This window comes from Eumetopias jubatus, unplaced genomic scaffold, assembly GCF_037043125.1.
Source record: "Eumetopias jubatus isolate StellerSeaLion01/CBP00866 unplaced genomic scaffold, mEumJub1_p1.0 scaffold_17, whole genome shotgun sequence".
Lineage (NCBI taxonomy): Eukaryota > Metazoa > Chordata > Mammalia > Carnivora > Otariidae > Eumetopias > Eumetopias jubatus.
The window spans coordinates 17002208-17029552 of NW_028274823.1; the positions used below are offsets into that span (position 1 = coordinate 17002208).

The 27345-nt window shown below is 55.0% G+C and overlaps 2 protein-coding genes across 6 annotated transcripts in view; one reads left to right on the forward strand and one right to left on the reverse strand.

The window, feature by feature from the left end:
• Positions 1-17106, forward strand: part of AFAP1L2 (actin filament associated protein 1 like 2) — a 94373-nt gene extending 77267 nt beyond the window's left edge. For 2 of the 5 annotated variants that reach the window (XM_028121836.2, XM_028121838.2), the window contains exons 6-19: positions 93-298; positions 1191-1370; positions 3790-3879; positions 5227-5311; positions 6068-6172; positions 8245-8456; positions 10299-10444; positions 11249-11360; positions 12002-12241; positions 12324-12507; positions 12790-12945; positions 14567-14760; positions 14882-15004; positions 15893-17106. In XM_028121836.2, coding sequence (XP_027977637.2) covers positions 93-298; positions 1191-1370; positions 3790-3879; positions 5227-5311; positions 6068-6172; positions 8245-8456; positions 10299-10444; positions 11249-11360; positions 12002-12241; positions 12324-12507; positions 12790-12945; positions 14567-14760; positions 14882-15004; positions 15893-15919 — 2060 coding nt within the window. In that variant the 3' untranslated portion in view covers positions 15920-17106. The remainder of the gene's footprint in view (positions 1-92; positions 299-1190; positions 1371-3789; positions 3880-5226; positions 5312-6067; positions 6173-8244; positions 8457-10298; positions 10445-11248; positions 11361-12001; positions 12242-12323; positions 12508-12789; positions 12946-14566; positions 14761-14881; positions 15005-15892) is intronic. The other 3 variants (XM_028121839.2, XM_028121837.2, XM_088019861.1) reach the window with 3 other exon arrangements.
• Positions 17107-19679: 2573 nt separating this feature from the next.
• Positions 19680-27345, reverse strand: part of VWA2 (von Willebrand factor A domain containing 2) — a 35171-nt gene continuing 27505 nt past the window's right edge. Inside the window, exons 9-13 of the mRNA XM_088019881.1 lie at positions 24939-25046; positions 23274-23846; positions 21300-21851; positions 20636-20761; positions 19680-19768 (exon numbers count right to left, since the gene is read on the reverse strand). Coding sequence (XP_087876007.1) covers positions 19680-19768; positions 20636-20761; positions 21300-21851; positions 23274-23846; positions 24939-25046 — 1448 coding nt within the window. The remainder of the gene's footprint in view (positions 19769-20635; positions 20762-21299; positions 21852-23273; positions 23847-24938; positions 25047-27345) is intronic.

Consider the following 27345-nt stretch of genomic DNA (forward strand, 5'->3'; position numbering starts at 1 on the left):
GGATTGTGGCCTGGAGGCCCCTGGCTGCCCTCCCTCCTGGACCAAGGTTCCCCTGCCCAGCAGGGCCCTGACCGCATGGGTCTTCCTTGCAGAGGACGGAGAGGCTGTGAGCAGCTCCTACGAGTCCTACGATGAAGAGGAAAACAGCAAGGGCAAGTCGGCCCCGTACCAGTGGCCCTCGCCTGAGGCCAGCATCGAGCTGATGCGCGACGCCCGCATCTGTGCCTTCCTGTGGCGTAAGAAGTGGCTGGGGCAGTGGGCCAAGCAGCTCTGCGTCATCAAAGACACCAGGCTCCTGGTCAGTTGGGCTCCTGTGGTGGTCCCGTCTTCTCTCTCTGCGGGGGGTCGGGAAGATGGACACTGATACCAGGTGGTTGGAGCCTTTTCTCTCTGGAGGCTTTCTCTCCTTCTAACTTGAAATCGTGTGCCGGACATCTTGTGTAGGGGTGAATGTGCTCCTTCGCCTAGAAAGTCTAATGGTTTTCCTAGGACTCTGCCAGGGGGCTGGGATCACCACCCCCGGCCCCCAGTCCAGCCGCATAGACGCGGTTTCCGGGGATCTTGTCCCCTGGTCGGAGGGTTCATTCTTCCTCACATGCCAACCCCTAGCCGTTTGGGGCGGAGCCTGCTGCCCGGTCAGGAGTCCCCCTGGCCCCGGTTCTGGCCGCTGCATTCACCTGTTGCGATGTTAGAATCTGAGGCATTGTCTCAAGTCACGGTAGTCTGGATCACTGATTAGAAGACAAAACCCATAAGGGAAACGGAAGATATTACTCTGACCACAGCCCTATTTCCTGTTATTCTAAATTACAATTCAGTTTTATGTCCTAACTTGAAGTTCCTTGGAATCATGAGCACGTTTTCTTCCCAGGTCACATCACGCTCTGCGCAGATGTTCTTTCTGGGAATCCCGTTCCACAGCCCTGTGAGGGCCCCCTTTAGACCGTGACAAACAGGAGCCAAGTATTTTGTCTGAGAGGGGAAGCAGGTCCCTTTCTTTTCTTGCTACAAATCATCTTCCTAACTAAGCAGCTAATGAGCTTGGCCTTCATTCCCTCTGCACCCCTTCCTGAGGGTGTTAAGGGAGAAACATGCACAGGGGGTCCCGCTGTGCCACTGACCGTTCTCTGCAGACCCCAGCCAGGCCTGGCACCCCTGGCGAGCGGCACAGCATCTCTCTTCCCTTCTAGTGCTACAAATCCTCCAAGGACCACAGCCCGCAGCTGGACGTGAACTTGCTGGGCAGCAGCGTCATCCACAAGGAGAAGCAAGTGCGGAAGAAGGAGCACAAGTTGAAGATCACGCCAATGAACGCCGATGTGATCGTGCTAGGCCTGCAGAGCAGGGACCAAGCGGAGCAGTGGCTCAGGGTGAGGGCAGTGCCGGGCTGCCAGGGACACAAGCCTGCTCCCCTGCGGGGCTCCCAGGGGCTCCTCAGTTCCTGCGCCCTGGCTTTTTTCTAAAAGGGATGACTGTTGTCAAGGGTAAAGGATCTCCAGTCCTTCAACTTCTCAGGGCTCCTGTGTTCTAAGTGGTAGCAGTCAGTCCTAACGAAAGGATCACAGCACCCTGTGCTATGCCTGGACTTGGGCTCTAGCTGAGACTCATTTGCCCTTTGGTTGCTGGAGGGGCATCGCCAGCCTCCTTATTAAAGACGCCTAGACAGCAGGGTCACCGGGAAAGCACTTACCAAGGGCCGTGCACTTGGAGCAAACAACCCACCTGACCGCACCGGGCGTAGCTGCACAATGTTGGTATCACCGTTTTACAGGGGTGCTGATTAGAGCTCAGACAGAGGAGGTGACTAATCAAGGTCACCTGGCAAGGGAGTGGCAGCATCAGGTTTCAAACCCACAACTGTTGGGCCGCAGTCCTGTGTGTCCTGCCATCACACATGCAGATGGTCAGGTCTGCCCGCGGGTACGTGGCACAGCCCCAGGGATGACAAAGCCTGGTGTGCCCCGTGTTAAATATAAGCTTGACCAGAAGGTATAAGGTTTACACCAAGAAGGGGCCCCTGGTTGCAGAGGGATCTCCAAAGCCAGCAGGGCCCCTGGTGAGGCCAGACAGAGCCAGTCAGGTCCCTTCCTTCCTTGGTTCCTGCTGCCCCCTCCTCCATCACAGCCCTGGATCTGCCCTCTCTCCCTATCCACCTGTGTGTACGTACACACGTGTACACACACACACGCACGCACGCACACGCACGCACACACACGCGCGCGTCCTGCTCCTGCTCCCAGTTCCCTATTCCCAGCCTGGTCCTCTGACTGCTCAGACCCACCTGTCCTTCCTCTGACCCCTAGTCTCCCTCCCTGACTCACATGCCCTCATCCTGAGACCCCTGCTGCTGGTTTCAAAGACAAGAACGCCCTCAGGAGGCCCAGCCTCCCCGTCGGCCCGCACAGAGTCCTTTTCCTCCCTGCTCAGATGAGCACAGAGGCGGGCCCGGCTGCCAGGGTCTGACTCCGAGAAGCTGCACACTCTTGCGGTTCGGTAGGACTGGTGAGCCTGTGTGGTGGGCTCTCACCATCGACGCCTATCTGTTTCATTAAACCTACCTCCCTTCCCTGGCCTCCGTGTCCCAGCTCTACAGCGTGGGACAGGTAGATGGCCATGGGTGGGAAATGCTAAGCATGGGACAAGGACCCCAGAAAAGGAAAGCACGGGCGGGACTCTCCCAGAGAAGACCTCAAGCCTGGATTCCAGGCTTTGCGTGCTTCCCCCGCCTAGCGTGTCCGCGTATCTAGGCCCCAGCTCATGAGGATGGTACCTTCACACATGAGTCCTCACAGCCCCCCCGCCCCCACCGCCCGCCCCGCTGCAGGTGTGGCCCCATCCTACAGGCGTGGTGACGGCAGCGTAGGCCCGGGGTCACGCAGCTAGTGGACTGACTTCCCACAGCTCCATGTTGCGTGTTTGGTCCACCATGTGGACCGAGGTCCCGACCTGGAGTCCACCTAAGAAGTTAGACCTGTCTTATGTTTCCCTATCTCCATAGCCATTCTTCCTTTGCTTCTTTGGCTTTTCTACCTTTGACCTTGTTTCCATAAACTGCTCTAAGCAAAGACTGAAAAAGGAGGGTCTTTGAAAGTACTCAGCTTGCTGAGTCCAAAGGGCTCTGGATGGGCAGCGCGCGTGCGTGCGTGTGTGGCTGTGGCTGCCCGGGGTTGTTACCCTCTGCCTAGTGTGGCCAGAGCTTCCTCTGACCTGTGGGCCCCCAGCCCAGGCCTCCGGGTGCCAGTGAAAAGGCTCCTTCTGGAGGAGGGTGGGGTGGACCACGACAGGCAAGTCTGGAGAGCCAGTCCTGGCCCCAGGCAGTTGGCAGGCCTACTTCCCGAGCAGCGGGAGGCTCTCCACAGGAAGCTCCATGGCCCCTGAAAAGCTGGGGGGCGGGGGCTTGGCTGATGCAGTTCTTCATCATACCCACAGCTGAACAGCCATCCCTGCCCAGGATGAGGGCAAGGAGGGGCCTCGCAGAGCTGAGGGCTGCAGCTTTGGCCGTCTTTCGGCTTTGCTGTAAAGCAACCCCCCGCCCGGCCCTGCCCACCACCAGAGCACGTGGGGGTCGGCGGGAGAGGGGGCCGAAGGGACAAGCCTCCCCCTCTGCAGCCTGCCCAGTTCCAGGCCAGGTGCTGGGGGTGGGAGGGAGAGTCGCTGTTCCTTGGAAAGTGTGCATCCCCCTCTCTCTCACCTCCATCCACTTCCCCTGACCGCGAGGGGCTCTCGCTTCCGTCTGGCTGTGAGTCCAGGCCTGAAGGGCCTCCGCGGATGGCTTCTCTCTCCCTTCAGGTCATCCAGGAGGTGAGTGGCCTGCCTTCAGAAGGAGCGTCCGAGGGAAATCAGTACAGCCCAGATGCCCAGCGCCTGAACTGTCAGAAAGTAAGCCTCTATCCTGCCTGGAAGAGAGTTCAGTTCTCTATCTTCTCTGTAAAAATTAGAAGTATGAGACTGAGATCTTTGCTTTTGCACTTCAGCCCAGTGAGTAAGAAACGTACAATGCGTGGATAAGCCCAGTAGCTTCAGGTTGGCAGAAAAACTGATGATGTTGATATTCTCTTGCTTGGGTGCAGGAAGCTTTATTGGAACCAAGGTCAGCGTGCCCTCCATTCTTAAGCAGGGAAATTCATGCTATGAGACTCTTCTTTCTCATTTACTCCTGGTAAAGCTTCGGGGCTGGGAGACTGTCCCCATGTTGATTCCAACCAAAGGGTTCTGTTGCCCATTTGCATGGAGCCCTGGGGCCAGGGGCTAGCGGAGGGGAGGGCTGACCCCTATGGCTTCGCATGCCAGGTCCCAGGTATCTGTAAACAGGCGCCCTGAAGCCTGGGAGTGCACAGAGCAGAGTGTCACTGTGCCTCACCCTGGGCTCCCAGGCCCCGGCAGGGAGGAAGGCAGAGGATAAGTAGATGTCTCAAGTAGGGAGGAGGAGGTGTTCCGTTCTTTGGGAAGGCACAGGTCATCCCTCATGGAGTTCCCTGGCCAGGTATAGAAGTCGAGCCCCCGCCTAAGCCCAGTCCCATGGGTTGGGAGTCCCTCAGCGTGTTTCCCAGAGGTCTGGACAAAGTCGTTCTCTGAGAGAAGCTTGGTTGGAATGTTCTGAGTGCTTCACATTCTTCACAACAGCCACCACACCCTTCTAGAAACTCACAAGTCCCCTAACAGCCCTGGGGATGTAGACAGGGATATTATCCATATTTAAACACATGCCCAGCAGGGCCCAGAGAGGGCTGTAAGTGGGGCACCTGGTCTGGATGGAGGGTGCTCCAGCCAGGGCTCAAATCATGGTCTGACCCTGTGTAGACAAGCTGGCCTTCCTCTGCAGCCTGCTCTGTTCATAGTGCTGTCAGTTCTTAAAAGCCTTCCTCATGCTCAGGTGGTTCCCAGCCTGACGGTCAGCTTCAGCTGGGGGGTCAACTCTAAGGCCACCCTGGGGCTGGCTACAGGCTGCTCTTACATCAGGTTGAGTAGGCATCTTGAGAACTTGTGAACTTGGATGTGTGGTGGCCCAAAGAAGAGGGTCGTCTCTGGATGGGGCAGGGAAAGGGAAGGTGAAGGCAGGTCCCCCGGAGAGCCCGAGGGAACCCTGGTCGATGTGCCATCAGTGACCTGGACTCCGTGGTGACCCCTAGCCTATGTCCAAAAGCTGTCTCTTAGTTTTCTTTATTGTGACCCCTGAGGTAACCATTCCCAGACAAGATCACCCACTTGTCTCCCTCTTTTCCACAGCTAGATATAACGGAGAAGTACCTGTCAGCCTCGGAATATGGAAGCTCCGTAGATGGCCACCCTGAGGTCCCAGAGGCCAAAGATGGTACCAGCGCTTGTGGCCCTCAGCCTCAGCTTGGGAGGGGGGTGGTGTCCCAGGCTCTGAGACGTGGCTGTCTGGCTCAACCCTAATGGGTTGTAACAGCTGCTTGCAACATGCCTCCAACTTATAAACTGCTTGGAAATAACACAGCTGATAAACCCAAGAGAAAGGGAGAGATGAACAAATCGCGGTCAAGTTTTATGAATTGCCGGGGGGCAGAATAGTCTTGCATCTCTTCTTGTTTGCTGATCCTAGACCCAGTCTATTTGAGCCAGTACAGTCTGTGAAGATTCTCAAATGCTGACCTAGTCTATAAGAGGAGTTGGTGTGGGGCGCTTCGTGGCTCAGTCAGTTGAGCATCCAACTCGATTTTGGTTCAGGTCATGATCTCAGGGTCGTGGGATCGAGCCTCACACTGGGCTCCGGGCTCAGTGGAAAATCTGCCTGAGATTCTCCCTCTCCCTCTTCCCTTCCTGTCTGTGCTCGCTCTCTGTCTCCCAAATAAATGTATCTTTTTTTAAAAAAAATGGAAATTATCTTTTTAAAAAATGGAGTCGGTGTCCCCCTCTTGAGTGTGTGATTCTAGGGATACGTGACTGGCCTGCGGCTCCCGGTCTCGGGGGCGGACATGTTTACGTGCGCATGCGCGCGCGCGGGGCGGGGCAGAGGCGGCGGGAACGGTGTGCGGCCCCCGCTCTTCCTCGCGGCGTGTCATTGGGCCGCGTGCAGTGCTGACAGGTTTTTCTCTCATCTCGACAGTCAAGAAGAAATCTTCCCCTGGCCTCAAACTGAGCAACCTAATGAATCTGGGCAGGAAGAAATCTACCTCGCTGGAGCCTCCGGACAGGTCCCTCGAGACGTCCAGTAAGAACCGTCGCCTCATGCGGGACCCCGCGGGCTCCCCCCCTGGGCGGGAGCCGGCCCCCGGGAAGGCGGCTCGGACAGCGCCCGCGGCGGGTTTAGGGCTTGCGTTAAGCATCTCCGGGGCCGGCAGCCCTGCGGCTCCCGTTTCCGGCCGCCTTCCCTGCCGGTGGTTCATTACGCCTCACGGGCCCTAGTCTTGCTGCAGCGCTGGCTCCTTTGTGCAAGTGACTGGTCCCGGACCGCCGTCCTCCCCGTGGTCTTTCAACAGTTCCGTTCCTTTGATCAGTCTTGAAGGAGCATGGCAGGCAGCGCCAGGGAAGGGGGACCAGGCAGAGGGAGAACACAGTCCGGAGAGCTCACAGCCCAAGCGCCATGGTGGCTTCACACCCTGAAGCCACACGCTGTGTCACCGCAGTAGCTGTAAGCACTCGGGGCTGGAACCTTTCCTACCCCGAGGTCAGAGGGGGCTTCCTGGACCTGAGCCCTGAAGGTCGGGCAGGAGCTGAGTGGGCTGAGGTGGCGTTTCCCCCCCCCCCCACCCCGCCCCCCAGGCAGGAGCTAGGACTCAGATGGGGACAGTGAGAACCGTTAAGGGGACGACAGCAGCCCACGTTGCTGGTACAGAGGGTGTGTCTGGGTGCCGCTTGGCTCACAGAGGTCATCCCTACTGCCCTCATTCTGTCTTGAGGAAACTGAGGCCTTTCCCAGAAAATACCCCGGGGGGAGCCTCTGTCCGGGCCCCCAACCTGGGACTCGTGGCTCAGAGCTCTTCCCGGGGCCCGAAGGCTGACACTGTCCACCTTGAGGCCTTTTCCTCCTCCTCTTGGAACCCGTGTTCCAGCCTTGGGCTCCTTTCCCGAGTCCCAGCCCAGTTCTGGTTTTTGAGGCCAGCAGGGTGGGTGGGTGGAATGGGAAGTCAGCAGATGGGGCTTCCCCCTTGGAGCCCCTTGCTTCTCTGGCCAGGACACCGGGGTTGTGACCCAGCTCTGCCGGCCCCTGTCTGCAGCCTCGGGGGGCACACTGGCACAGAAAGCTGGCCTCAGTGAGTCGCTGTGAGATGTGGCTGGACTGGTGCTGAAAGCCTCTCCAGCAGAGAAGCGTGCTCCTGTCCCCTGTGGCTAGGGAAGGGTGACAGAGAACATAGTTGCTCTCCTTCCCAAGACTTGGCATCTGCGCTCCCTGCTTTCTTGACCCAGAGTTCTCTTCGGTCCAGAGAACTGTGATGGGCAAGTGGGGTACTTGCCTGGATGAGCCAGAATTCCTAGGTCTTCAGCTTGAATTCTTCTACTGCGCTCCTGTTCGTGTGGCTCTGAGAAACTCATGATCCCTGCTGTATGTCCAGCACTGGGTGGGTGGGAACGTGGCCGCGCACCGTGACCTGTTGCATGGCTTCGTACCCTGGGCACCGGAGGGGAAGGTGGCAAGTTCCTGCCCTGGATAAGCTCAGGGTCTGCTGGGGGAGCTGACATGGAAGCGGGTCGCAACTGTTCTGGGATCCAGAGGTTCCAAAGGGAGGCCAGGCAGGGCGTGCAGGACCCAGGGAGGGTCAAGTAAGTCTAGCTGCGTTTAGGTGGATGAGAGAGAGCCGGCCAACGGGAGGAGGGCTTTGCAGGCTGAGGCTGAGTGACCAGGTGATGGAAAGGCCATGTGTCAGGGATGCTGAGGAAGCTAAGGCTCTAAGAGGCTGGGGAGCTGACTGCACCTGCAGCGGGGCGACCCCGGCTGGGGACCTGGCTGCACGTGGCCTAAGTGACCAGGGCGGGGAAGGCTGCTTCCAGCGGGGCATGAGGCTGGGGAGCCCTGTCCTGCACATATACCCAGCCAGCCTGCTCTGGCCAACGACACGACTCCCGCCCCTCCGGCCAGACCTAGTCGGAAATGCAGCGGAGCCGTGCCGTCCACTTTCCAAGGGTCTGGCCGCACACACAGAGGCAGGGCAAAGAATGTGCTGAGATCCCCAGCCTCCTTGAAGTGAGAGCGCTCCTCGGGCAAAGCGTGACAGGTCTGGGAACGGAGATTCTGGGAGGCCCAGACGTGGCGGCAGCCGTGGATGCCCTTGTCCCCTCCTGCAGGTTACCTGAACGTGCTGGTGAACAGCCAGTGGAAGTCACGCTGGTGCTCCGTCAGGGACAGTCACCTGCATTTCTACCAGGACCGGAACCGGAGCAAGGTGGCGCAGCAGCCCCTCAGCCTGGTGGGCTGTGAGGTGGTCCCAGACCCAAGCCCTGACCACCTGTACTCCTTCCGCATCCTCCACCGCGGCGAGGAGCTGGCCAAGCTCGAGGTACTGCCAAGCCTGTGGGGGGAGGCCGGGTGCGGGGGTCCGGGCTGTTGGCTGCGCTTCGCAGACCGTCATCCTACAGTCAGAGAGAGGCAGTGTAGCGCTGCATTTTTTTGAGTTTTTTTTAATTCTCTTGCATTTTACTTCTTTGCATTTAAAAAAAAATTTCCATTCCCTTTCTGACCTCAGAGCGGTTGGGTTATAGGAAAGGGACAATGAGCTACTTCCTGCACTGAGGGCAGGAGGAGTATTTATAACTCCCTGAGCTGCTTGAGAAATCTTCTGGGGATTCACAGTGGGTTTGACCTGGTTTGTGTATCACCAGATGGGGCCCCGTACCTAGAGACCATGATTGTTAGGGCTTATCTGGGGGAAGAATGAGGTTTGTGATACAGTGATGTTTCTCCCACTCCCCACCCTCTGTTTGATGTTACATTTACAAAAATAAGAGGTGACCTAATGCCTTGCATTGAGCAGGGGCAGGCCTGAGCCAGAGTTCCTGACATGCGGGGAAGCACCCTCCCTGGTTCACCCCTGTTCCTTCACCTGGTCCTTTCCCCACTGGGGGGGGGGGGGGGGGGTCTTCCTCCAAATTGTGCTCCAATACTGCCCTCTGGTGGCTCAAAGCTCCGCATTCCAGGTGCTTCCCGAAGGGGAACCCGGGACAAGCTTGTGTTCGTCCACCCAGCTGTCCTGTAGACAGATACCTACTCAGTACAGTAATGTACTGAGTGTGAGACTGAGATGTTATTCAACGAATTACCCAGTGGATGACTTAGTTACAGCTGCTGGAAAGCCATGGGGTGGGTGCTGTGAACTGTGGAAAAGCCCCACGGGCTGGGGGGGGGGTGTGATGAGGGCTGGGAGGGTTGATCCTCAGAGCGAGGGGGCGCCCTGGAGGGTTTCAGGGGACGGCGGCTGGCTCAGCTTGTGATTGCGAGATGCTTCCTCCAGCTGCTGGGCAGGGGAAGGGATGGGAGGGCCACAAGAAGGGCCACGCTGAGACCAGTGAGGAGGCGGTCACAGTTGCCCAGAGCAGAGAGGGTGGTGGCTGGAGCTAAGGGTGCCCACGTAAAGCTGATGGAAACGCCCGCTGGAGAAGGAACAGGAGACGAAAAGCAGCTCGGTGTCCAGCTCTGCTCACAGCTCTTTGTCAGATGCCTCTCTGACAAAGACCACGGAGTAATGAGGCAGGACAGCTGAGTCGTGTCAGGGCAGCGAGCAGCTCTCCTCGTGAAAGTAAACCTGGAGTCTTCATAGAATACCCAGTGTTTTCTCACTAAAAAGGCAAAAAAGAGTTGGCATTTTAATAGATACCCTTAGACTGTGTTGTCCCCTGGAAGAAAACAGGCTCCAGCTTCACCAGGATTTACTTCCTTATTTATCAGAGCCAGCTGACTCGGTGTCAGGTACTTAAGATACCCTTTATCCTAAGACTGGCTTTATTGAAACTGTAAACAAAAATAAGTTTGAACTAGGGATCCGGTCTTGTATATACCAATTAGGGTGATAGACTGCCACGTGATAGTTTATAAAATAGAGGCGTCAGCCTCAAATGCGTGCTCTCCGGGCTCATTAGCCTTCTAGAAATACGTGTCTGTGAATCACATTTGGTACTTGGGACAGATGTTCACAGCATCAGCAAGGGGGCAGCAAGGTATCCCCAGGGGCAGAAAATGTTTGGAGGCACAGGGATGAGATAAGCTAGTGACAATGAGGGCACGTGGCCCCCGCCTCTCTCCGAGGCCTGGGCATCGGGGCAGGGGTGCTGCTGGCCTGGCCGGGAGGGCTGGGCACCAGACGGCACACTCTAGCTCTGCTCATGTCCCTCTCGGCCTCCTCCAGGCCAAGTCTTCTGAGGAAATGGGCCACTGGCTAGGCCTCCTGCTCTCTGAGTCAGGCTCCAAGACAGACCCGGAAGAATTCACCTACGACTACGTGGATGCCGACAGGGTGTCCTGTATCGTCAGTGCGGCCAAAACCTCTCTGCTGTGAGTGTTACGGGGCTCTGCTGCATCGCCCCCTCCCATTCCCAGCCACACTTCAAGACGTGGGCCCAGGCTGGCCTCCCGTGGCCTGTTCCGTCATTGCAGGGTGGCAGCTGAGAACCCAGGGTCAGCAGCGGGAGGCCCGGGGCCCAGGAGCAGCGAGGAGCTGAGCCAGGCCTGGGGGTGGGGGGCGCACAGCACCCTCGTCCTGGTGGACGCTCTCCAACTCCTTATGGCAGAGTTGGTGCCTTTCCTGACCATCCACTTTCCTTACTGCTCCCCCGAGGAGTCCTAGCCCACTCTGGAGTATGGGGTCTATACTTCTGCTTTCCAGGCAAGCGGACTGGGCTTGGGGAGAAGCGCTCCTGGGTTAGGGTGGTCGGGGGGAGCTCTCATGGAAGCTGGCCGAGCCGCCGTAGTGGGATTCGTTTTCCTGTGTACAAAACCAGGGAAGTGCCTGGGCTGGGCTGCCCAAGTGCATCGTGATGACATGAGGAAGGAGGTCCTAAAAGGGAGGAATCCGGGTGAGAAGGCAGTAGGATCCGGAGAGGTGGGGTTTGGGGCAAGGGAAGTTGGTTTTCCTGGAAGAGAAATTCAGAACTGGGAGTTCCAGTAAGAAGGGCCTGGGAAGAGAGGGAGGAGATCTCCCTAAACAAAGTTGAAAATGAGGTCGATGCCAGTGCCCAGGTCCCCTTGCACAGCCTGCAGCTCCTGCCGCACCCCCTGTTGTCACAAATCCCCGGAGAATGGTGGCTTTCACCGCCCTGTCCTCCTCCCCTTCTCGATATGTCTTGCCGGGTCTTCCAGACTGATGCAGAGGAAGTTCTCGGAGCCGAACACTTACATCGACGGCCTGCCCAGACAGGACCACCAGGAGATGCTGTATGACGACGTGGAGACATCGGAGCTGATGGCTGTGGTAAGGACCCAGGCTGGGCAGCGACCTGGGCTGTTCCGTCCTCCCCTCACCAAACCTCGATGCCAGAGATTGGCAGATTGTCCCTAAGATGGGTGGATTCCAAGTCACCTGCAGGGTGCAGGAACCTAGTGCAACAAGGCCATCTTGTGTGCAGTGCACCTGGCTTGGGGACTTGTCTAGCTCAAACACTTGGTGAACCAGCCCGGGCAGGGTGAGGGGTGGGAGGAGTCAGGATCAGGAACAGCAACACCATTAACCTTTGAGGCCCAAACTGATACTGAACAATCATAGTGACAGCAGGTTCCATTTACGGAACTGTGTGCCGTGCTAAGAGCGTCTGTGGCATTGTCTCATTTAATCCTCACCGCCCCACAAGGACGTGCACTAGTCTCTTCTCTACAGATCAAGACATGAGATTCAGGAAGAGTAAATACTATGTCCTGGGTCTCCCACCTCCTGAATGGCAAACCCAGGACTTGAACCCTGGCTTTTTAAGTCCAGCTCAATGGAAGCTTCCCCAGGAGGGGGGCTCCCTGTGAACTCCAGCGTGGGGCACGGACAGGAGACAGGTCTGGCGCCCCCTCCACAGCCCAGCGGGCAGAGGCGAAGGTGAAAGCCACCTGACTGTCTCTTCTCTGCAGGTGGAAACTCCTGAGGAAGCTGCCCCTGTGACAGAGGCCCTGGGCGAGTCCCAGCCCGACCGAGTGTACCTGGACCTCACACCTGTCAAGTCCTTTCTGCATAGCTCCGGCGGTGCACAGGCTCGGGCCCAGTCCCCGTCGCCATCCCACCTGGAGCCCCCAGCCGAGACTCTCCCTGTGGACTCGGGCCCTGCCCCAGATGAGCCCCTGGCAGAGTCTCCAGAGAACCCCGAGTTGCAGGTAAGGCTGTCCCCCAGCAGGTAGGCTGGCCTCGCCTTCGCAGCCCCTGGGCCAGCTAAGCCATGTTTGCTTTCTCCCAAAGCAGACGCCGCGGCAGGAGAGTCCAGAGCCCCAGGAGCTTTCCCCAAGAACCACAACAGTCAAAGTCCAGACTGAACAGAAAATCTCCTTCCCATCCAGCTGCCCCGACACTGCGGCCATCACCCCGGCTGGGGCCAGCCCACCTGTGAAGGACAGGTTGAGGGTGACCACAGCAGGTGCCTGTGGTAGATAAGAGTTGAATGTTTTGGAAATGGCTTTGAGAAGTTAGTCCAGCTCCCTCCCTTTCAGACGCAGAAATAGAGGTTCAGAGAGGTGAAGAGACCTGCCCAATTTCCTTGTCTGTCCCTGCCAGGCTGGCCTGGTGTTCAGCTCTGACCCACTGCCAGAGCTTCGGGTTGTGTCTGAGCCTTGGCCCCGGGGGGGTGGGGGTGGGGCGGGGGGTGTGTTGGGACGGCCCTTGTGTCCCAGCCTGGCTGACCTGGGGCTTCTCCTCTCTGGGTCCACAGAGATCAAGCTTGGCAAGAATAGGACAGAAGCCGAGGTAAAGCGGTACACAGAGGAGAAAGAGAGGCTGGAGAAGAAGAAGGAAGAAATCCGGGGGCACCTGGCTCAACTCCGGAAAGAGAAACGGGAGCTCAGAGAGACCGTGTTAAAATGCACAGGTGAGGGGCCTCCCAGGTGGAAAGGGGCAGTCGGGGGGCTTGGGCTCTCCGCAGGAAGAATCCGGATCTGTGCCCCTGCGTGCGGCCCATTAGCCTTCGCCCCGTCCATCTGTGGTGCAGGTTGGTGCTCCCCTGCCCAGCATCCCCAGTCTTCATTTCGTTGAAGTGAACAAAAATTTAAGACACTTGGAAAGAAATCAGAGTCCGTGTAGCTTATTTTCCAGATCCTTCCCCCACCACTCAGCAGCCATCTCCTAGAAGAAACTTGATTTTTAGGGGATCCTCTGAAGCACTTACCTCATTTTCATAGAGTCCATCTCAGTGCTTATTTAATATGTAAATTACAAAGTTGCACCCACACGTGCAAGTGGCGGCAGCAGGTTTGGGGACAACCCCAGCCGATTCCTTGGAAGCTTCGAACATGATTGTGCTCCCGTGACCTTCTCCACCAGAGTCACCCACTTTCTTTGTCCTAGAACAGCTTTGACGAGCTACAGGTCACAGCCCATACAACCGCCCCATTTATGGTGTACAACGCCATGATTTTTAGAATCTTCCCAGATCTCTGCCACCAGCACCAGACACCCTCAGAATATCTCACCACCCATACTCGTTAGCGGTCATTCCCCATTCCCCCCACCCTCCGATCCCTAGGCAACCACTAATCTGCTTTCTGACGGGAGCTTAGTTTCCTCCTGGCCCAGCCGAGACTGCAGAGCTGGGATGTGTGCTCACTAGCATGACCCAGAGGCTCATCCCCGACAGTCCTTGCAAACCTGGAGCGTGGCCAGGGAGCCCCGGCCTTTTCTCTCCCATGTGGATTCGCTGGGCAGGAGAAGAGAAAATGCCCACTACGGTTTATGCTCCTGGCAAAGCGGCCTGAAGATCCTAAGCATTAGCTTAGGCCACAGAGCAAAAGAAAGTAATCCTCAAAGCACAGATACTGACCACTGATCTAGGACTCCAGTTCTAAAACTATCAGTAACATCTTCTCAGCTTGTTCTCCATGAATTTTTCTTAAACATCAGCCCCTGTGCCTGCTTGTCCTCAGACAAGGGTGACAGGTGACTGCTCACCCTCGGCTTGGAAAGAGGGCATACGTCATCTTCGTGGCTGTTGGCCCAGAACTCACTGCCAGGGGAAACCATGGTGCCATGTGGCTTCGCTGTAGAGTCCTGAGCCATCCTTTCCTGGTGCTCGCGTACCAACCTGAGCACTCCAGGGGGAGAATGGAACAGGACTGAGGAAGTGCCAGGGCTGAGGACCACCGCTCCCCATCGGCTTAGGGGAGTCCGGAGTGCCAGGAGGATGAGGGGACTGTGTGGGGCAGGTAGGAACAGCACAGCCATCCTCCAAGGGTCATTAATAAAGCTGCTCTCTCCCTGGGGGTTTGCTGCAACAACAGCAGGTGTCAAAACAACTGAGAGCCCCGAAGAACCTACCAGAAGGTTCTATACCTCAGACCCATGCCATCTGGTAAAGGCAGAGCTCTCTTCCCCCAGAGCGTTCTCCAGCCTTTGCAGGATGCAGATGTCGGAGCCTGCTCTGAGTGTGGGGAGCCGGAGTTGTCCACACCCACTGGGGGTGCCATTCCCTGCAGCCAGCTTAATTCCCTCTGCAGACAAGGAAGTCCTGGCCAGCCTGGAGCAGAGGCTGAAGGAAATCGATGAGGAGTGCAGGGTGGAGGAGAGAAGGCGTGTGGACCTCGAGCTCAACATCGTGGAGGTGAAGGACAACCTGAAGAAGGCGGAGGCCGGGCCCGTGACGCTGGGCACCACGGTGGACACCACCCACCTGGAGAACGTGAGCCCCCGGGTGAGTGGCGGGAGTCGAGGTTCCTCTGGGCCGCCTGCAGGGCTGCCCGGAGTGGGGCTGGGGGGAGCGGGTCACATGTCCTGCCCTTGGCTCAGGCCCCGCTCTCCTCTTACTGTGACAGCCCAAAGGTGCCGCCCCCACCCCTGCCCCAGACTGTACGCCGGTCAACTCTGCAACAGCGCTCAAGAACAGGCCTCTTTCAGTCATGGTCACGGGCAAAGGCACCGTCCTCCAGAAAGCGAAGGTAAGCGGTCACGCCCAGCCTCCTTCCGGGCCACCAGGGGACAGCCGAGGGGGGGGGTGCTCTTCTGCCCCGGGTAGCACTCCCCTGCTTCAGGCACCGGCTCTGAGAGGGCTCTGCTCTCACACAGGGGCTCAGGCTGCGCTCCACCTTTGGGTCAGTCTCTGGCTCTGATCAACGCGAAAGGCGTGAGCGCTGGGTTCAAGCATTCTGACCAGTCAGCCTGAGGACACTTGATCCTGCAACTGTCTGCCACTTGATTATTGGTAGATTCCAGGGCGATCGCCTAAGTTCAGAGACAGGCTGGCCAGTTTTTCAATCAAAAAGTCAGTGATTCTAAAGGCCTTCTGAAAGAAACAGATTCAGAGAGGTGATAGGATTTGCCTAAAGCCCGCAGCCAACTGGTGGTGAAGGCTTGGTAAGGTGTAAACGAGGACAGAAGGCCATTACTGGGTTCCTCCCTGAGGCTAGATGAAAAGTGTTATTAATCTTTTACTTGTTTGCACAGTAAAGAACATGCCTAGGGCAGCCTTTGCTTGTGGCAAACTGCTCCCGATTTCTGTCCTGTCTACCCTGATGGAGAGATTCTGAGTGACTGACTACTCAGTCCACACGAGCCTGAGTTACTGCTCCCTCACTTCTGTGGCCGACGCTGCACATCACCCCCAGTGAACTCTGCTCTGCCACAGCCTCAAAACCCTCTTAGCAGCTGCCCCACATCGTAAATAGCCACGGGTGGAAATGTAACTGCTATCTCTATTCCGAAATGCTTCTATGCTTCAGAAAACTATTTCTCCTTACTTTGTTCTATGTAGATGGAGGTTGCTACAGAGGATAACTAACTCTCTTCTTTGGGGGGGGGGCGGTGCTGGTATTTGAATGGCACTCTAGGAATGGGAGAAGAAAGGAACAAGTTAGGAAACAAGCTTCATCTAAAGACTCTCCTGCCATCACGGACCTTGGTGACAATCCTGCTTCATGAAAGTCTTCGTTAAAGCAGCAACTGTGTGAAAAGGTGAGTCTGCTCAGAAGCAAAAGGAAGGACTCTGGTACTCTGGGTGCAGAGCGCAGGCAAAGAGGAGGCTCAGTCTGTTTTCAGAGCCAAAGGAAGTAATACAACAAAGGGAAGGCTTCTCTGGAGAGCTAATTGCTACTGGATGGAAACAAGACATTGCTGTATTTAGGGGTATTCTGTGTTTCTTCTTTGAAGTTTTCAGCAACTGCTTTATCAAGCTTTTTAAGTAGTGAAAAGCATCTGATGGTGGGACTTTGGTGGAAAAGAAATCAAGGTAGCAGGACCTTGTTCTCCTGGTCGTGCGGCTTTGGTGAGCAAGGAGACCTCAACTCCTGACTGTCATCTCTCATCCACATGTCGACTTCCCTCTAACATTAGCAGGTCCGAATCAGTCTTCCGTGGTTTCCACCTGTGTGAAGCCATCCAAGACATGCTTTTTGAGAAACAGTTAACAGGGGAGAATATTTGGGACCAAGCTGAGGTGCTGTCCCCACTAAGTTAAGGACTTTTTTTTTTTCAGCCTAAAGCAGGCCTGAATCAATTGCTTTTAAATAAAATTTTAAATGACGCTGTATTATATAGAAAAAAAATGTTTAAAATCCTGTAATTTAGAACAGCGAAAAGTGTCTTTTTCAGATTTAAAAGTATCTTTTTGAGGTCCGACTTTTTACATTACCATAGGAGGAAAGATTACCCAGTGTTTACAGACGCAGTCCTGTGGCCAGTCCATTTTTAGGGGAAAAGTTCTTTCGAGTTCTGCTTAATGTCCAGGCCCCTTCCAAGAAAAACATGAATTGTTTCAGGTTGACCTCTCCTCCTCCTAAAATTGGCAGTGCTGTTCTTTGTGTCTTCTCTTCTGATACAGTGTTTTGGTTTTTAATACCGATTGAAACATTTCATCTGTCGTTCCTGCCTCCTTTCTGGGGATTGTCAATCAGCATTCTCTAACACTGGTTCCTGAGAACTAAAGGTCTTTTGATTTCTGTTGTCTTCCTAATCCCAGGGCATTTATTTCCTTTGTCATATACACTTGGTGTCCTTTACCAAGTGAATTAGATTTTTTTTTTTTTTAAATAAAACGTTACTTGTATTTTGGGGTTTTCTTGTAGTTCATGGAATGGCTTGGGGCGGTGCCTGGAGACGGCTACCTTAAGGGGGAAACATCTTTCTTGGTTATTTACACACTGAAGTTCAAAATATGTGCAGTAAAAACTAGTAGAACTGCAAGGTGCGATCCTAGCAGGAGACTTTAAGCCTCCTTAACTCAAGCTGCAGAGGTAAGGCCAGAAGAGGATTTTCCCAGGATAACACAAAGGAAACACCTATGATCAGTTTCTGCAGATAAGTGGCTGGAAACCTGCACTTCCAGAAGTGAAACGCACTCCTAAATAATTATTGGGGAAAAGAAACATACGAATACTTGGAAGGTTGCCTAAGGAGTAATTAAGCAAGTTCCATGCATGAATGTCTTTATTTAAAAAAGGACAAAATCTGGCTCATTGAAATGACTAATACGATAAAGAGACAACCTAAGGCAAAATTAAATAGGAGAACTGAAAAAAAAAAAAGGCCTTTAGTTTGAAGAATATATATTTTCCATTTTATAAAGTTAGCATGGTTCTGGTACCAAATATCCAACACAAATCACAGAAGAAAAATCAAATCTCATTTTTTTTGGACAAAGATGAAAAAACCTTAATATTGGCAAGTGAAATTCAATAGTGTTTAAAAAATCGTGCATCATGACCATATCATGTTTATCCAAAAAGCAAAGGTGATTCAACAACTGAAAATATGCTAATGGGCCATTTATGATATGAACAGATTAAATGTGAAAAACATCATCTCCACAATCCTAATCAAGTATTCCTAACCTGATAAAGTAATCCACAGAAAATAACAGAGAATGATGGAGGATCCTTTCAGGTCCAGAAACAGATACCACTACTTTTTAAAACATTATTCCGGAGGTCCTAGAAAATGGAAACTGACAAGAAAAAGTACTTGTATAAACATCAAAGGGAAGAGATGAGTCTGATTATTTATAAGTATCTTTCTAGAAAAGAGAATATTTATACATTGCTTGTGTAATTAAAGGCCAGTTTCTTTTAAAAGAAAGGAATTCCCTCTGCTGCTACTGGGGCACGGAGAGGTTTGAACTATTCAGTGGCACCTTCCATAGAAAAGGTAAAAAAAAAAAAAAAGTGGCTTGAGGGCTGGGGCCTAAAAATAGAAACAGCCTGCAATGTGTAAGCCCAGAGCCCACATTTGTGTGTTTTTTCTTAAGTCAAAGCAATTCAGATGGCATGTCCAAACATCAGCCCTGACCCAAAGAGCTTACACTATAAAATGATGAAACTGCTGTCAATTTTAAAGACGGGAAGGTTCATTTAAGTTCTTTGACATCACCTCTCAGCACCTGCCAGGTGGACACGTGACCCCGCTCTGATGTCACCTGCTACCACAGCAAAGGTACTAAGAGAATGAAAATGACCTTTCCTTTGTAATGTCTAGGAGTACCTTCCGATGACCTCTGCCAGTACTTTAAATCAAAGTAGCCTTGAACATTTGCAGGTGAAACATTTACATTATTTACATTAAAAATAAAAGTCACGGATAAAGCGTCTGGATTTAGGTTACAGCTCTTTTGCAAAGGTTTCTACTGAAAACCCAAATCCAAACCACATAACCAAGGGGAAGAAGTGTTTCCTAAAGACTGCAGGGGTGAGTACCTAGTTTGCCAGAAATATATCCCAGCTGAGCCTTCCTGCCACATGGGTCCTGTTAAGTAACCACCATCATTTCTTGAAATATTCCTTTCAAAACTAGACATGAAAAGCAAAACCACCTAGACAGCATAAGATCGATGCTTCAAAAAGCCAATACCCTCTAAGTGTCTCTATGCCGTTATTTTGTTAATTCCACTCCTCCTTGTCCTACTAAAAAAGCAAGCAATAAACACCCCACAATTAGCCCCCCTAAGTAATCTCTCAAGGAAGCCCCTCCAAGGGAATGTAGCTCAGGACCCGGGCCAACATCACTGGGCCCCTGGAGACCTGGGCCCCTGGAGACCGGAGCGGTCTGCATGCTCGGCCCCTCCCCCCATAGTCAAACAAGTTGGTTCGTGGTCACATTCCAGTCTGGACTCTTTCTAGGTCTTTGCCACCCACAGATCCGGTCACAAATGCCATTCAAGCCCCTTCTCAAACTGAAAGCAAATGCGCTCACACATCTTTGGGAAAAGATGTGTGAAAAGGTCCACAGTTTTTCAGTCTCGAAATGTCGTGGCTTCGGGGGTCTGAAGGACACTCTAGTGCATGCCTCCTCCTGAGCACTACCAACCCGGCAACATTCTGTTTAGCATTTGTTGTGGGCAAAGTGAGCTTCCAACAGGCCACTGAAAGTCTCCAAGCTCCTTGGTCCTCAGGAGAAGTTGATCTTAGAGGACACCAGGGCACGCCCAGGTACAGAAAGTCGACATTCACTTACACATCAAGGCTTTTCAACAGCGGCAGTAGTGGCTGTCCCCAAGCAGGATGGTCCACAATTGGGACAGCTCCTCTCCGGGGCTGAGGGACGCAGGCAGGTGGGCGGGCGGGTTGGGCAGGAGCGGGAGGTGGCGGCTCAGAGGACCCCGGGAGACCGGAGGAGACAGGCGTGTCCTCAGCGCCCGGGGTGCCCAGGCCTCCTGGGCGGGCGCTGGGAGGTGAACGATTGCTGCCCTCCTGCGGGGGCGTCTCCTCGCAAGGACCCTGGGAGAGAAGCGAACTTGAGGACAGGAGGAGTGACTGAGCCCTCTTCTCACCAGGGGGCAGCCTGTGGGCCCCCGCATGTGTCTCCCTTGCTCCCCAGCCCAAGCAGAAGTGCCAGACCAGAGGCCCTGGCTGCTTGCCCTCGGGTCCGCCGCCCGGCCTCAGGAAGCCACGCTCTGCGTGTGGCTGAAAACCCGAGGCTCCAAGGGGCATCTGCTTCTGGCCTCCAGCTCCTCTTAACTGGAAATTCACAAGCAGGAGCCACAGTGGGCCCCTAATGCTGCCCAGCATGACTGTCCCGTTCAGACCCTGTCTCTCCTGGGCCGTGACTACTCTCTGCTCGAACCACCAGCGCCTCCTCCCGTCCTCCCTTGGCTGATGGCCGTTCCTCCCATTTCCCCGAGAGGAACGCTCAAAAACGAACTCCTCCCAGCCTCCACCACCCTCTACCCCCCTCCCTGCATCCCTGCCCGTGTCCTGCCTTCCAGCCCTCTGCCTCCACCGCGCTCCCAACCCAGGCCTTCCTGGAGACCCTCTTCCCCCAGCTGCTGCTATTTTTCTCAACGATGCCTAGCACGAACACACTACAGGCTCTACTCATTCGCCGCGTCTCCTGCACCCACATGGGAGCTCCGGGAGGGCGGAGCTTCTCATCGTCTGTTCACCGCTATGTTCCCTGCACCTAGAACGGCGCCCGGGATGCAGGCGGCGCCCACCACGTTTCCTGCTGCAAAGAACAAACCATCGCAGGAGGCCTGCTGAGCAAACGCCCTCGACCCTGCGTTCAGCTGAGTCCCTAGGGCTCAGCGGTCTCAAGCCCTGCCCCCCACCCCCAGCTCCCACAGGCAGAGCGAGCGCCCCACTTACGGTTCCCACAGTGGGGGCCCTGCCAGCCGTCCCGGCACTCGCAGCGGTAGTTCCCGTTCTGCAGGATGCAGGTGCCCTCATGCAGGCACGGGCTGGGCTTGCACAGGCTGACCGGCCGCTTGGCTTCTACAGGGGAGAACGTGCCCAGCAGGCCCAGCCGGGGTCAGCCCCAAGGCCCCCTCCTCTCAGGAAGCCCAGGACAGAGGTGAGGCCACACGTTCCCGTGGGCCCTTAAGCAGCAGGTTGGAGATCAGCACACGGTTGGGGGCCCATACTGCTTGGCTAGGTCAGAGACCCAACGTCCACCCAGCTCTCCTACTGCATACAGAGACTCTCTCCCTCTCAAATGTGCACACAGCAGCATTTACTGTGACGAATACACTTTTAAAAAGGCAGAAAGGAGGTCACTGGCAAAAGGATGCCTTGGGGTCAGGCTGGCCTGGCTGTGTGTGTTCCTGGCGCTGCTGTTCACTACATAGGTCAGTGTCAACACGGGTCCTTAGATTCCTGGGGGATTCTGTATCTGAATGAGGTCTTCTGTTCAAATGAGGAGCAAAAATTCTCAAGTTTGGCCATCCTTGCAATGATGTACCTGAGGGTTCAGGCTGAGTCTCCCCCCCACCCCCCGGAGGGGACACCGAAGGGCGTGGACTCCCCCACTCACCTGCACATACCCACTCGAGGAGCGCGTCCTGGTGGTACCTCAGGTCTGCGTAGCTTGCCACGTGGATCAGGGAGTCCCGGGGACCCGCGAGCCTCCTCAGCGCCTCCCTCAGGACAGGCCCCACGCCCACCACCAATGCGGAGACGCCGTTGTTCCTCAGCTTCTGGATAGGGACAGCTGCGTCCTCCACCCCCATTCCGCCTGTGAGCAGCACCACGGCCTTGGGGACACCAGGCCGGGCGCCCCTCTGGACAGTCATCACTTTGTCATAGACGTGCAGCAAGGCTGTGCCTGCCGAGCCCATCCCGCCCAGGTAGGGGGCCTGGCTTGTGGCCCGCAGCACCGCGGCACGGGTGAGATGGGTGTCCAGCCCGAAGGCCGTCTGGACCCGGCTGCCGTACACCACCAGGCCGACCTGCGTCACGTCCGGGTTCACGTCAAACGGCAGCATGAGGCTTCTCACGAAGCTCTGCATCTGGGCGAAGTTCTCGGGCCCCACCGAGGCTGAGGCATCCAACACGAAGAGCAGGTCCAGTGACTGTGCCTGGCAGCCTGTGGGCACCCACAGCTGAGCCTCGGGACAGGCTCTGCCCAGCAGAGCCCCTCCTCTGGACCAGGCCAGCAAAAGAGGGACCGCTCTGGGTTGGGCCTGCTAGGCTGTCCCCTGCAGTAGCCACCTTCCACCCTCTCCTAAAATATTAGGACACGTGAATGCCAGGCTAGACCACATTCCCAGACTCCCTGGCAGATAGGTGTGGCCACGTGTCTTAAGTTCTGACTGGATGTGGTTGGAAACTGTATAGTGTCCAAAATCTGTCCTCAAAAGGAAGCTACCTGCCTTCTACTTCCCTGCTGGCTGAGAAGTGGGGAGAAGCCCCACTTCCTGCTGGCTGAGAAACTGTGACCCCGGACCTAGAGGTGGAACCACAAGGTAGCCAAGCCACCCTGTGGGCTGAGGCCACTCACCTCTGAACTGTGAGAAAATGAACACCTACCATCTGTAAGCCACTGAGCTCTGGGGACCCTCTGTGACAGAACTTTGCCTGTACCCTCATCCATCCCATTACTGAGCACCTTCCATGCGCCACACACTATACTCCAGGTGCTAATTACACCAAGTGGACAAAGTGGGTCCATGCCTCCCCTCACTGGGCTGATGGTCTGTGGGGAGACAGCCATGAAACCAGCACAGAATCACAAATCCCATGAGCAGGCATGGGGGGTGGGGGGAGCAGGGTACTAGGAGACGGAGCAACAACGGAAGTAGACTGGGAGAAGGGGTCAGGGTCTCTGAGGAAGAAGTGTAAGCTGCGGGCTGGGCGGCGCGTCCAAGGCAGGGAGGGGACCTGAGTGGCCGCTCCCCCCACCTTCACCCTGCGCAGGGGCTGTAGAGAAGTCTGAGGCACCAGCCACAGGGAGCTCTCAGAAGCCAGTGGAAGGAGTTCGGGTTTTATTCCATGGCAGAGGGGAGCCAGGGAGAAGGTTTAGGCACGGAGTAAGTGGATCGGACTCACTGGTTTTTAAAAACCACTCCAGGGCACCTGGGTGGCTCAGTCGGTTAAATGTCTGCCTTTGGCTCAGGTCAGGATCCTAGGGTCCTGGGATGGAGCCTCGCATTGGCCTTCCTGCTCTCCCTCTGCCTGCCACTCCCCTTGCTTGTGCCGTCAAATAAATAAAATCTTAAAGAAAAAATAAATAAAAAACCACTCCCGCCCAAGGAATCGCTGAGCATCTGGCAACCGAGAGGAGCCTAAGAAGACATGATGACTACCTGTAATGTAGGGTCCCAGACAGAATCCTTGGAACAAAACCAAAAAATCCTTGGTCACTAAGTAAAAACTAAGGAACTCTGAACAAGGCATATGGACCTTAGTAAATAATGATGTATCGGTACGGCCTCATTAATTCTGACAAATGTACCCCGTTAACCTCTTACAAGAGGAAGCCCACTACTGCGGAGCGCTGGGACCTCACCTGGCCGTGGCCGGCTGCACAGCTTCCGCCGCAGCTCAGGGATTCGGTGGAACAGGTCCTGTGGCCCAGCGTGGACCAGGACGCGCTTCGGGCTGCCGGTGATCTCCTCCAGCTCCGCCCGCACAGCGTCAGTGCCCACTCCCAGCAGGAGCAGCTCTCGGGCCCTCGCGTAACGCGCAGGGCCAGCCACCTCGTCCTGGGATGGTGACTCGGTGAGCAGGACCACCACTCTGCGTGGACGGTCCTGGCCCGTCCTGGTGGTGCTCCCAAAGCCGTGGTCCGCCGCCTGCCGCAGGGCATGACCCGTCAGAGTGGCGCCACCGCCGAAGGGAAGGCCGTCGAGGCTCCTGAGCAGGGCCGGCACATCCCGGTACTCGCCCACGGGCACCGCCAGGGCCAGCTCCCCGCTGTACCAGGCCACACCCACGCGGGCCCGGGAGTCCTCGCTCAGCGACGCCTGCAAAAACCGCTTCACGAAGGCCTTGGCCCGCAGGAAGCCCTCTGGGGTGGTGCCCGCTGAGCTGGCCAGCAGGAAGAGAACGTCGATCCTGCACTCCAGGCTCAGCTTGGGGGCTGCCAGGATCACAGCGGCCCTTGGTCACGCTATGGCCACCGGGAGCACGCAGGTCACCGACCCACCCGAGACGCCCAGCCACCCTACCAGGCAGGAGAAATCTCCCGCGCAGGGGGGAGACAGGCCAGAGACACTGAGGCAGCAGGGGCTGGGGAGCACCTCACGGAGTTAGACGGGACTAGACATGGCTCTCCCTCCGGGTCTCCATCTGACCACTTTTTAAAAATTAAAATGTAACCTAGAACTTTCTTCCACTTCTTGCATCCTGTTTGAGAAATCTGTGTCTACCTCAAATCATGAAGATATGCTCCTTTGTTTCCTTCCAGAAGCTTACTGCTTTGTCTTTTATATTTAGATCTATGATCCAACTGAAATTAGTTTGTGTGTAGCTTGTGAGGTAGGGGGTCAAGTTTTGGTTCTTCCATATACATCTCCAGTTGACCCAGCACTAGATTTTTTAGGTAATTACTTAAAAATTTTTTATGATAAATAAAAAATATATATATATATAAAAGTTATTGTTTAACAAGCTCCTTATTTAAAACTCTCCTCAACCCTACAGGGTAAACCCTTACAGGGTAAACCCTATTATAACCTTCATCTCATACCTTTTTTTTTTAATTAAAAAAATTTTTTTTTTGATGTAGTTTTCCATGATCCATTGTTTGCATATAACACCCAGTGCTTCATCTCATACCTTTAAAACCAAAAAGGGTTTAGGCCCCTTGCTCCTTTTCCTATGAGAGGGGAGATGAGACTCTGCCCAGAACCAGGTCTCAGAGTCGGACTGGGGTCAGCCTATAACTGGGCCCAGCAACACTCGGAGGTGGAGCAGTGACCCACTCTAAAGCCAGTAAGCCAAGAGCCACTGTCCTACGCAGGGCACCCCAACCCACCGGAGTTACTTACTCATGGAGCACTCAGAGCCTATTTCACATGAAACATCATCAGTGGTGTGCTGGCAAAGTAGGTGGCTCTGAAACTCAAGGGCCCATTTCTACCTAGTAGCTAGCGGGGTGGGAAGTGGATGGGGGAGCCCAGGCTCCACTGCTTCCCCAACGGTCCGTCTTAGAAGTCCCGTGCATACGTACCACAGTTAGCCTCCCCTCCAAAGGCCGGCGGGCAGAGGCAGTGGTACCTGTCCCGTCCTTCTGGAACACACGTGCCTCCATTCTGGCAGGGCTGCGAGTCACAAGCGCCTATCAGAGAGATGCCCATTAACAGCCTAGCACGTCAGCTCAGATTCATGAAGGGGTCTGGCCAGAGGTGTGAATCTGGCAGGGTGCCCCCTGCCCCACCAGGGCCCAGCTCCCTCTTTCCCCCAGGACCACTAGGGACCTAGCCACACACCTGTGGCAAAGGGGATGGAAAGCGAGTGAGGTGCACAAAGGAGGGGCTGGGTAGGGGTGCAAGGGACACGCCGTGGTGGGCTCTATCAGGCCCTGCGTGAACTACAGGCTCACAGGGGATGTGCTAATGGCCCCTGGACTGTTATGACCTGAACTGCATCCCTCCAAATCCATATGTATCAGTCCTAACCCTCAGTACCTTGGAATGTGACTGCATTTGGAGAGAAGGACTTTAAAGAGTTCATTAAGGCTAAATGAGGTCATAGGATGGGCCCTAATCCAGTCTGACTTATAAGAAGAGGAAGAGACCCCAGCGAGATGCACAGAAGGCAGGCCACGTGAGGATGCAAGGAGCAGATGACCATCGATAAGCTGAGCAGAGGCGCCTCAGAAGAAACAGAACCTGCCGACACCTTGATCTTGGACTCGCAGCCTCCACAACCGTGAGAAAGTAAATTTCTGTTGTTTAAGCCCCCAGTCTGTGGTACTTTGTTATGGCAGCCCTGGGAAACTGCATGACGTGACTTCATCACCACCCCCGGCTGCCAAGGAGCCCTGGAGGTGGCCGTGACACTGAACCGGTGTTGGACCTGGGCTCACTAAGGATGAGGATCTCAGTAGTATCACAGCGACCGCAAAGGTGTTGTGAGACTCAGGGAACATCGCGGTGTGGAAGGTGCCATTCCTCAAGTTCTCCATGGTGGTTCTTAACGGCCTCTGCAGGCTGACACAGCCCAAGAGGGAGCCTTTGGCTCCTGGAGCAAATGAATGTGGCCTCCTCCACTCACTTGGGCACCTTAATTAGCCACAGCAAGCCCCAGTATCCTCCACTAAAAAGGGATGATGAGAACTTGTTCACGGTGGACTGCCCGAGCTAATCCATGGAAAGTCTCAGCACAAAGTCTGGCATGAAACCAACACTCCATAACAGGTGAAGACAGTATTTGTTTTTGGATGTGAGGTCCAAATCCTGGGCAATGTCTCTTTCAAAGGAGATATTTTACCCAGGGAACCACAGCCCACATCTTAAGTGACCTATCTGTGATCCCTTCTGGCCAATGTCTGAGCTCCGTATCAATTACTCCAAGATGCAGATAATACCACATGACCTCCCTCCCAGAGTTACAGAGAACAGACGGGATCTTCATGAACGCATGTGTCTTATGTTCATAGGGCTTACTAAGTAGCTGAGTGTGGTTACCACTGGAAGTGGCAGTTTCTGTCCTTTGTACATAAAAATGTTGACATACTACTTGGTGGTCACATCACTGAAATTAAAGTTTTTGAAGGTAGAAATTATTGAGGCTCACCGAGCACCCAGGCCTGCTGTTCTGTCCGCTGGTGTATCATGGAAACAACCGGGGGGGGGGGGGCGGGGGGGGGGCTCGATAACAGCACCAACGCTGGCCTTTAACTGAGCAGCTCTTCTGTGCTAGGTCCTGTGCTAAGCACCCCACGCGCAGGATCTCATTTCACTGCCCAGTGAGGTGCGTCCTGTAAAGGCCCCCTCATTTCGGATGGGGGAACTGAAGCTCAGGGACCAGAAGTCAGGTGAAGATCATATAGCTGGGAAGGAGTAGAGCTGAGACTCAGACCCAGGTCACTGTGGCTCCAAAGCCTTAGGTGCTCAAACTTCAACTGCTGAGCAAAAACAACCCAACTTTCAGTGTCTCCTGTGTTTCAGAAGCCAGTAATGTGGGAACTTTAAAAGAGGATGCCAAGGAGATCACCAGACCCACGGTAGGAAGGACCACTGGCTCTGCTCCCAGGAGATGTGCTCCTTGCCTCATCAGGAGAAGCAAATCCATAAAGGACTGATGCCAGTACACTTGAGTATAATTTCTCTGCTCCCAGGTCAGTGGGATGCACTGGACCCCCAGGTGAGGAGCAGGGAGGCCCACTGGGAAACAGGCTGAATGATGCCTAACGGTATTGGTAAGTCCACCTGTTTGCTTGGGACTTCGTAGCTGATGAAGCACTTCTGTGGGCATTACCTACTGAATCTTCACATTTATGATACCCCCTATGATACAGAGCAGGGAAATGGGGATTCGAGGCATGGGACAACCATTATCCCTGGTTTATAGAGGAGGAAACTGAGGCTTAAGTGGCCCAGAGTTCCGTGCTGGATGTGAGGCTTCCTATCCGC